We start from the raw sequence: 10877 nt of genomic DNA on the forward strand, positions 1-10877 counted from the left end.
CCTCGGCCGGGAGTCGAACCCGGATCTCTTGTATTCCGTAGGAGCGTCCAATGCCTCGGTAGTCTAATGGCTCAGGAAGCTCGTACGGAATACAAGAGATCCGGGTTCGACTCCCGGCCGAGGTAATATTTTTCGCAATAAATTTAATTACAGTTTTCGACCGGTATGGAGCTCTAATTTATCGGTTGTGTTTCTCACATATACGGTCTAAAAATGATATTATTGTAAACATTAATGTTCTGCATTAAAAATAAATCGCTAGAATAAAAATATTTAAAAAATATATAAAAGGCATGTAGAAAAACAGAAGTAAAATCTTTACAATATATAAAGTTACAAATGTCATACAAGAAAACTTTATATTTTTAATTATTTTCAGAACCACGAGCCGATATTTGTGATTTGTGTGCGACTTTAATACTGGATATGCTCGAGGTCGCCGGTAATGTGCTGTGGACCGCTTACCCCAAGCAGTTTTATAAGTTGCTGACGCTGTTGATGGAACAGTATTTTCCGCGAATGCATCATGTCGCGGGCGGTGGTGGCGGGCCTCTAGTACGGTTGGAGGAGTTTCTAAACAACGCCCTGTCAACTGGCATTATACGTCTCGCCGATGGAATGCTTCCGCCAAACTTTTTGTGATTTTCCATGAGATCATCCCGATGACGTAGTGACTTAAACGTAGGCTAAAATTTATGAGTCTAGCAATGGGGTAAGAAATGTATTTGAATTGTTTCGAACATACGAAAATATTGATAAGTTTCAAATTGTTTCGAGTTATTTGAAACAACGATTTTACACATTTTGGAAAAAATGTGAGTTTCAGAAAAAAATTAAATTTCAAAAATTAAAGTTTACAAAATCTGTAGTTTGAAAATTATGAAACAAATTTTTCCAAAAATTATGAAAAATTTGACGAATTTTATATTTGTTAAAATTTGTTAGTTCTCACAAATTTATCGAAATTTGTGAAAAATCAGAACTTCTGAAGTAATGAACTGATGAAACTGATTCTAAATTTTAGTTGTAAGCAGAATTATTTGAAAAGACAAAAAATTGTATCCATCGGAACGTATGTAAGTCTCACCGAATTGTTTATATCGTATTATTTATATTGCGAAGTTTTCTAGATGAATTTTACAATTTACAAAACGGGTAATATTTTACGAACTATGTGAATCGATTTGGAATAAATCGGAAAGTGCGGAAAAGAGCGAAAAATCGGATGAGAGAGAAAGAATGAGTGGGAAATAAAAATAATCTTTTTTTTTAACGAATTATGTGCGTATGTGTGTGTGTGTGTGTGTGTAAATGAAGGATAAATTTGCGAATTATATTTATTTAAATTTAATAAAATACCACATGTTATATTCAAGCAAAAAAGAGAATACATTTATAAGTGTATATATGTATAAAACGATAAAAGACAGAAGTAAGGAATAAATAATGTAAGATAATTTTAATAATAGGGCACCTTAGTATCTACGCACTTTTTATCAATCAGATTGTAGTAATCCATAGAATTCTTGGCAAAACCTATGACGCCATAGGACGACAGTCTCTCCAGCCATTCTTCATATTTATCTATGTTTAATAGATAAGCTGTAAGTTTTTCGGCCAGTTCATCCGCTGAATAAAATAACAAAAATATGTTGAAAAGAAGTGAAACGGAGAAAAGTTAAAAGCACGCACAGAACGCATATCTCGTAGATATTTTTTTCTTTGCTTTATTCTTTCCGATTTTAGCAGATTGAAAGAATCTTTTATTTTTATCTTACACATAGTGCTATTTATCTTTATTTCATTCATAGATTTAGTTTTTATTTTAATTTTCGAAGTTCCTTTTTCATAAATAATTACTTTTATATGATTTTTTCGGTTAACCGTGAAAACAAAGTTTATATTCCACGAGATCCTTCTAACGTTAATCTTCGACAATATCTGTTCTAACATAGTTAGATTAATATACCTAATGTATTTTTGATCATAATGCGGTAGGGCGGCAAAGGTCCTAAACTGGTGAGAATGTGAAGAGAATCCACACCGGGTACGTTGTATTTATTACATCTTATCGCCGTTGATTCCAGAATCCCCACTTCCGCTTGTTTGCTGGCGACCATTTCCAGTACTTCGAGCTGCGTACTAGCATCTGAATTAAAAAGGTAATTGAAAAAAAATTTGTCTGTATCTATTCAAAAGAATCTCGATCCATTAGAAAGATACGATAGATATAAAGCAAATATTATTTAACACTTTCGCTCAATATTTCGTTTACTATTGTTATTTCTTCTGTAAATCTTCAGATCTAGGACTTTAGATCTTCAGATTTAGGGGATCCTCCCCAATGACCTTAACCTTGACATATGTTGTCATGATCCCGAGTGACCTCCAACAAGTTTTAGCCGTCGCTCGTTATTCGTTAAAAAGTTATTAACAAAAAAGTTTGAAAAATAATGTCATTTTTCTACTGTATAAAACAAAAGCAAGGTTCATCCCACTTTTTCCCTCTGCTAAGGAAAGTTACTTTTTTAAACTTCTTTTGTTAATAACTTTTTAACAAATAACGAGCGACGGCTAAAACTTGTTAGAGGTCACTCGGGGTCATGATCTTGACAATATATGTCAAGATCAAGGTCATTGGACGGGGTCCCCTAATCTAAAGATTTACCATTTCTTCAATTTGGCATTTTTCTTTGACATTTTTGATGCATCGATAACGAGGATCTTAACGAAACAGACATACAACTAATAGATATACATATAGTTAATGATCATCAATTATATAGATAAAATACTTTCAACTAACCGAGTATATTGCCAAAAAATATCACGTTTTCGCCTTTCGAGTGCAAATAAGTAAAGAGTAATCCAGCGGCAGAGAATTGGTGTCGTTTATTTGGAACAGCGCACCTATGTCCTCGCAAATCCATGACATTCTGCAGTTAATAAATGATTGCCAGTATTTTAAAATTATTTGAGAGAATGCACATCTTATAATTATTATTTTTAAATAAATGAAAATTTTAATGATGTATAATTAATTAAACTATATTAATTATAGACTAAGGAATAAGAAAAATGATAAAAGTTGCTAAATTCATTTACTTGAATATGCGGAGCACGATCCTTTGCGACGATTACATCAGCGTAGACGCTGGCTGACTTGTCTTTATTCAAACGATGATCAAAAACAAAACTTGCAGGTAAGAGCACACCGTCTTTCCATGTTTCGGCCGCGGACAGAATAACTGCAGAAATAAATTAAAAGATAAAAAATTTTTATTTTTTTATTAGTACTATTATATTTTTCAATAGGATATACTTTTCTTTCCGTCGTGAACGAACAAAGTTCGTAAGTTGCCTTGAAATAAAAAATTATCGCGTAGTCAAACATGACGAAGCGATGTTTAATGATATATATTTAAGGAAAAGATGTTGAAAAAAAATAATACGTAATTGACCTTCAGATGTATTTATGAAATCCTTCGTTTATGTTTCAGGATAATAAAATCTTTCTTGAGAAATCTATTTAGGCGTACCTATATCGGCGACTTCCGTAGCGACAGGTCGATCGTTTCTGCACTCGTGTAACAAGACAACTGGCCTCTTCGTGACAACTTCAATCATTTCTGCAAACATTTCGAAGAGCCCGATCGGCAATGAGGGCACTAAATGATGCGTTGCCAGGACCAAATGACATTCTTCGAAGTTCGGTGTTGACATAGGCGGCCAGAATTTACGTGCATTAATCACGTCTCGAGCTAATTCCTTCGTTAAATGTTCAAGATTTTAGTTAACTCCCACCTTAACCGTATTTTCATTTAATTTTGTGAATAAAATTTATTTAAGAAATTTAATTAAATTTATTCTGGGAAAGAAAAATTAGGTTCGTCAGAATAAAACTATTATAAAATTATATGGGTAAAATTTTTTGTATAGCTATCATTGGCTGATGATTTAAATGATAATTTATGAAACAACCGAAATAAATTTTTTAAATTTATTTAACTCTTTAGAACTAATTTTTTTAATATAAATTTATATTTTTAAGAATTTAAAATTTCAAAAAGTAAATATCTATTACGTTTTTGAAATAAATTATTGAAAATTTTAAAACAATATTAAGAGAAAAATATTAAGTTAAAAAGAAAACTTACAACTTTTTCGATGACGGGTATCATTACTGTTTTGCCAGTATCGTCAGCTGATTTCGTAAAGTCCTCTTCGAAAGGACCTTCAAGCTTGATGAAATTTTTTAAATCGTCTTTATCTTTCTCGTCTAAGTTGTAGTAATCAGCTAGAATAGTGGGCTCATCATCTATTGATTCCGGTCTACTACGCATTAATAGTCTATCCATATCCTCACTTGATATAGGGATGGCCAGTATAGAACTGCACTTTAGGCATAATTCTGCATTTCCACTTAGATCGGTGACTTTGATATTGCACGCTGGGCATTCTTTTAACATTTCAGCTTCCTTTGTTTTGGAGGTGAAAGGTTCGGATGTAATCAGGACTTCCTGAATATTCTTGGGTATTTTCCACATTTCTGCTGAAATGTATGGCTTTTCAAAAGTTTCACTCTTAATATAGGTGAACCCTTCTTCCATTTCGGTCCTATCTTTGGACATTATGCATACTTTTGCAACTTCTGGAATTTCAGGAGTCTCAAGCTTGGTGGACTCTTCAGATGTAGTCTTGGGCGTTTGGCACACTTTTGCAGCTTCTATAATTTCAGGAGCCTTAATTTCGATGGATCCTTCGGACGCAGTCTTGGGCATTTGGCACACTTTTGCAGCTTTTGGAATTTCAGGAGTCTCAAACTCGATGGACCCTTCGGACGTAGTTTTGGGCATTTGGAACATTTTTGCGGCTTTTGGAATTTCAGGAGTCTCAAGCTCGATGGACCCTTCGGACGTAATCTTGGGTATTATTGCTCTTTCAAAATCCTCCAGATTGGTGGATTCTGTCAATCCAATCTTGAGCATTTCTGGAAATTTACGATACTTAGATTTGTCGAAAGTGCATGCTTGGGATGTGATCTTGGGCATTTCGCATATTTCTGGAAGTTTACAATCAGCTTTGCTGGAAGTGGAAATTTTGGACGTAATGTTAGGCTTTTGGCATACTTTAGAAGTCTCAGGTTGCGTAAAAGTGAATGTTTTGTACGCCTTGGACATTTGACATTCTTCTATAGCTTCAGGATTGTCAGGCTTGTTGGAGATAGACAATTCGGTCATAGTCTTGGATATTTGACATGTTTCCGTAGCTTTAGGATCCTTAGCTTTATTGGAGGTAGAGATTTTAGAAGTAGTCTTGATACTTTGCGAAGTTTCTGCCTTATGTTCTTCTGTTATTTTTTCCACTTTCTTCTTGGTATCTTCCATCAATTTCTTATTCGGAATTTGCTCTTTTTTCTTTGCGTCTTGCTTTTCCAATTCCTTCTTCAATTTCTCGTCAAATTCTCGAGATTCAGTTTTCTTCTCGCTCATTTTCGACATTTGAACACAGAAGCACTGCGCCGACAACAGAAATCCCGAAAACAAAAGGACAGTGCGAGAAACAACGGGAGATTCTCCTACAAGACACGTTTCAAATCGATCGCAAAGCAGTTTTAAACTGTCGATCGGCGGAGAGGTCGAGTTCGATTATGATCCTTCAAGACGAGTATGTGTATGTCAATGTTTATCGTCAGTCGTTGGTCGCGTGACAACTGCGTGTATCACGGGAATAACGATACTACTCCACTGTGTAAGCGATACCGGTCTTGCCTGAGGTCGCGATAGGTCTGCAAATTTTATTTTCCTCTTCTTTTATTCTCAACACAATATTCTCTCCCACTTACAGTACAGTTTATTAAACACACGTTTAATAATACACAAGATGCCCCCGAAGTGCCTGACTTTCAATGATATCAAAGGTCAAAGTCAGAAAGAGAGAATTTAATTTAAATTGTGTCTGTAAAGATACGAAATATATCGTTCCCCTCGGCAAACAAATAATTCACAAATTATATATATCGATTAAGAAAATATAATTAAGTAAATAAGGAAAATTAACTTGCACGTATTTATCGTCCTCCACTTATTATTAGCGTCTTTCGGTCCCTATATTGAATTTTGATTCTATTTTATTAAGGGTCATTACACAAACATTGTCGTAACTTCTAATGTTATCTTATATCATCCGTAAGGCCGGAATCAGACTAGGCATTAAAGATTGAGATTGAAGATTGAAAGATTGAAATTTGACCAATCAAAACAATAGGAGCTAAAATTCCTTTGCCCTCATTGGTCAAATTTCAATCTTCAATCTCAATCTTCAATAAGTAGTCTGATTTCAGCCTAATGCCCGTGTCACACTACGCATTGGAGACTGAGGATTGCGAATTGAGGATTAGAATTCAGCCAATTAGAACGAAATGGATTAAACTTAAAATTACTTGATTGGTCGAATTCTAATCCTTAATTCGCAATCTTCAATCTTCAATGCGTAGTGTGACACGGGCATAAGACATAACGTAAGTAATCCCGGATCTACAATAGAGTTTTAAGCCTTAAGCCATAAGAAATGTACGAATCATAGTCGATTATTCCTCTCGAATTCGACTGTAATTGGTCAAATTTTTACAACTTAAGGCTTAAAACACTCAGTCGATTATTCTCCTTGAATTTGACTGTGATTCGCCTATTTCTTATGGCTTAAGGCTTAAAATTCTATTGTAGATCCGGGGTAATGTAAGGAATGATAAGGAGCTGTGCATATGTATTTCTTTGTGCGTTGCTTACGATGGCCCTAATAATAAGGGCGTGTAACACTTTTGTGCACAATAGAAGAATTTACTTTTAGGTTAATATTACATGAAAAATTCGTCGTACGACAAAAAACGGATGCATGTAATATTGGCCTTATTCGTGAAAAATATTGCATGCGAAAATACTAGGGAAAATACTAGGAAAATATTAGGGAAATCTATAGTATTTTTTTCATTTTCGTATGTGATATTTCAAAAAAATGGGGCTCCTGCAGTCCTGTAGGAAAAAATATTTGGGCCCAAATTTGATTGGCTGTTTTAAATATGGCAGTATATCGCTATTTATATATGCACAATGTTACACTTGTCTTCTCTAAAATTTTTAGGGCCTCTTTCACCAACTTCTGGTTAAATTAATCGATGATCAACTCGCAGAAGTGCCAACAGTAATTTAATGTATCAGATTACGTCTTCTCTCTCTTTCTCTTCTGTGTTCAGTTCTCACGTTGGCAATCGTGGTGATTAAGTTATCCTTCGATTAGCGTTAATCGGAGTTGGTGAAAGAGGTCCTTAGAGTGAATGGTCACTCTGAAAAATAAAATCTCACTTTTGAAGATTGAAACTGAGCCACTCTTTTTCAAGATTGACTCAATTTTCATTTTTTAAAGCGAGATTCCACTTCAAAGAATTCAGAAGGTAGGAAAGTGCATTTGGATCTTTTGATTGACTGTTCCAGTATGTTAGACTTGTTCTTTTACATCAAGGGTCTGTTCTTTGTGACTGAACTAGTATACACTTTTGGAACTTAAAGTGAGATAGGTACATGTTTAAATTTGGCGAAATTGAGAAAGAGAATTCTAGTGCAACAGTTTAGTGTAGGAATACAAAACAGATCTTATGTTACACATTAATGTTACACTTGTTTTTTACATCATGATTAGTTCCATTTATCATTTGTCTTATCGTTTGATTTCTTATAATAAATCAACTTTACAGTATTTGGAGATTTGCTTCTTCTTTTGTAACTTTCCATTAAAAATAATTCTTCGTTGGTCAAAAATTGACTTTGATCTTGAATCGTGTTGAGGGATTTTGACAGTCGTTTGACAAGTCTTGCAAACGGACGAAAGTCCCACCGACCTTATCTAACATGTTTATGGCCGATGAAGACCTCATCCGGACGCATCGCTCGCTTTTGATGATCGTCATCGAATGACACGACCCAACGATATCGAATCAACCAATTTCTTCTAGAAATCTTTTGCTGTTGTCATAGATCATTTTTTAATCCGAGAAATCGCAGTTTTGTTTTCGAATATAATCACCATTGAATTTCCAATTCAATACAAGTAGTCGGAAAAGAATTATGAAAGTTTAAGACAAGATTAATGTACAATAACAAGAAAATTAATGATACGTAACTAATACAATTAAATGAGAAGAGCTTTAGTCGGTCAAAGACCTTTGATCGAATAAGACAAAGTTAAGACATAAGACGTTTTCAAGATATCTTTTAGACGTCAAAGACATCTTATGTCTCATATTTTGATACTTTATGTGTTGTTTGGAAAGCTCTTTTCATTTAATTAAAATTATAATCGACGTTAAGATTTATATTAATTAAATTAAATTAATTCATATTAAAATAAATTTAGAGATATTCAAAGAAGTATTCAGAAAGAATTATTGTTTGTGAAATAAGAAAATCTTTTCCAAATTTAATTATTACTATTCTCTCTTTCTTTTTCTCTCTTTCTCTTTTCTCTTTCTAATTCTTTCTTTCTTCTCAGTATTTGTAGTAAAGATTTTGCGAGACTTAGAATGACAATATTTCAAGAGAAATATAACAAAAAAAGAGAAAAAAAGAGAGAAAGAGAGAGGCTGTCACAAAAAGTTGTATCGAGAACTTCTTTTTTCCCTCTTAAAAAGTCACGTTCTTAGAGGTCTTTCAATTGGAAATGTGCGGACTATCATGGTTCACGATCCCATGGAATGCACGATGACCGCTCCGCACCACGCAGGTGTAACCTGTCAGATGATGTCACCACATACACTCGAGCATTTGCGATCGAACAACTTTACGATCTAACGTGATTGAGCGAGTAGCATCGCGAGTCTTTCGTTCCTTCTTAGAAAAAAAGAAAATAAAAAGATTAATATAATGGTTGAACTTCCACTTAGCATATCTTTTAAAATTAATAGCATGTAAGTGCAAATATCTTCATTGAAGAAAGATGGAGAGCAATAATAAACGATTTATTAAGATCGTATGTGTGAATACATAACAAATAAAAAATTTAAAGTCTATATAACGATCGAACTGGATCTTAGATGCTTAAATAATTTCCATGAATTTATATACCACATATGTAATCCGTATAACAAATCAAACTAACAAAGACTCATAAATCAAAAGAAATTGGAAAAGGAAACTAATAGGAGTCAGGCGCAGGAACTTCTGCGCCTGACTCCTATTATCCTTATTCTTTCCAATTTCTTTTGACATATGTAATCATTCGAACTGCGCCGAATTGGTTCTTCGGATTTATAAACGCTACTACTAAACTACTGTAATAATATTACAAATTAAATTGACAAGCAATTTAATAATTTAATGCTCAATCAGACATCCTATTAGAAAGATGTTAATGTGCTGAAATTCTGTAAATAAATTTAAAAGATGGAGAATATGTGTAACTGTAAATATAATAATAAGAGATTATATATATATATATTAATAAAAGAGAGTGTCTCTTCTATTGCCATAAGAGAGAAACATAATTTATATAAATAATTAGCGTACAGTGATTAATTAAATAAGATATCCCGTTAAATGTGGGTGTAAGTACAAAAAATACAGATTTCAGGGAACTAAAGTTACAAAGTGAATTCTTCTCAGTATCATAGAAAAATCGGGCTCAGTAAGCATTTCGACAATTCTTCTTTGATGAGAATTTGTGAGTGCTTGTTAAATTATTCAAAGTTCTGCGCCAATGCGCAATAAAGATGCTTATCTGCAAGCATGCGTCGCAGAGAAGTCTCGAGATTTGCAGAAAAAACGTGGATCACATCTCGGTTTCTTCCAGAAATAACGTTGGAAAGCGGCAATTCATACATTAATAAAAGAAGATTGATATCGAAATTAAAAACGAAACGAGAATTTAAATTTGGCGAATGAATAAATTGTTGGCAATATTGCATACTCTTTTTTAATGCGATCCAAATAAATAAATAATTAGCATCGCGCAAAAATAAATATTACAAAAGAGGAAAAATAAAGGAAGATTTTCATTTCCTTTTTTTTTATCGAAAAAATCATCACGAAAGCCTTACAGAAATCTAATACTGGCCAATACTGAAAGATAGTAATTAATTATTTATTTATTTTAAATATTAAAAACATGTTGTCGAGTATTTTTAGTACTTCAAATAAGTAATTAATTACTATTTGTCGATAATACATTGGCCAATATGATTTCTGTAAAAGTTTCGTGATGTTTTTTTCGATGTGAAGAAAAGGGAAGAGAAAATCTTCCCTTGAGTGAAAAACGCCATATTCTCGGTCAAGGCGGTTCTTCGTGTCCAACATCTTTAATAAAATTTCTTGCGAATTTATACTCTAAACTTTTAGGAGTGAATTGTCATTCCGAAGAGTGAAATCTCACTCTTAAAGATTGAGCCACTCTTTTTTAAGACTGGCATAATTTTCACTCTTCAGAGTGAGATGCCACTTCAAAGAATTTAGAGAGTATAATTTCCAGTTCGCATAGTCCTAAATCGAAGCTGGAGTAGTAATATCACCAATTAAATAGTAATATCACAAAGAAAATTTTCCGTTTGTCATATAGCGAACGGGTAAAGAGCAGATCTCGGCGATTAGAGTCGGTGCGTCGGCGCATAGCGACGCGACGCGACGCGACGCCACGCGCTTGTCGTTGCCATACATTCGCATTATCGCGCGTCAGTGAGTTTATATGCGCGAGCTTCTCACAAATTCACGTATTACGTAAATCCGTGCACGGTCCCGCGTGCACACGCGGACCAATTAACGGCCGTAGTTTTTATCACGCTGTCACGGTTCAAGGCAGGAGGCAAATCGGCCGTCGCGGCGGCCTCCAGCGTG

General features: G+C 34.0%; 2 protein-coding genes across 2 annotated transcripts in view; one reads left to right on the forward strand and one right to left on the reverse strand.

Annotated features, from left to right (window-relative positions):
- The window catches only part of Gle1 (Gle1 RNA export mediator), a 4777-nt gene extending 4135 nt beyond the window's left edge, over window positions 1-642 (forward strand). Inside the window, exon 8 of the mRNA XM_018447588.1 lies at window positions 380-642. Coding sequence (XP_018303090.1) covers window positions 380-642 — 263 coding nt within the window. The remainder of the gene's footprint in view (window positions 1-379) is intronic.
- A 673-nt stretch (window positions 643-1315) lies between these two features.
- LOC108723877 (uncharacterized) lies at window positions 1316-5744 on the reverse strand. Its single transcript, XM_018449909.1, has 6 exons — window positions 4158-5744; window positions 3540-3768; window positions 3106-3248; window positions 2807-2936; window positions 1970-2149; window positions 1316-1629 (listed from the first exon to the last, which is right to left on the reverse strand). Exons 1-6 carry the CDS (start codon window positions 5499-5501, stop codon window positions 1460-1462), a joined length of 2196 nt encoding a protein of 731 aa, XP_018305411.1. The 5' UTR covers window positions 5502-5744; the 3' UTR covers window positions 1316-1459.
- Window positions 5745-10877: the final 5133 nt, after the last annotated feature.

This window comes from Mycetomoellerius zeteki, unplaced genomic scaffold (assembly GCF_001594055.1).
Source record: "Mycetomoellerius zeteki isolate Tzet28-1 unplaced genomic scaffold, Tzet1.0 scaffold106, whole genome shotgun sequence".
NCBI lineage: Eukaryota > Metazoa > Arthropoda > Insecta > Hymenoptera > Formicidae > Mycetomoellerius > Mycetomoellerius zeteki.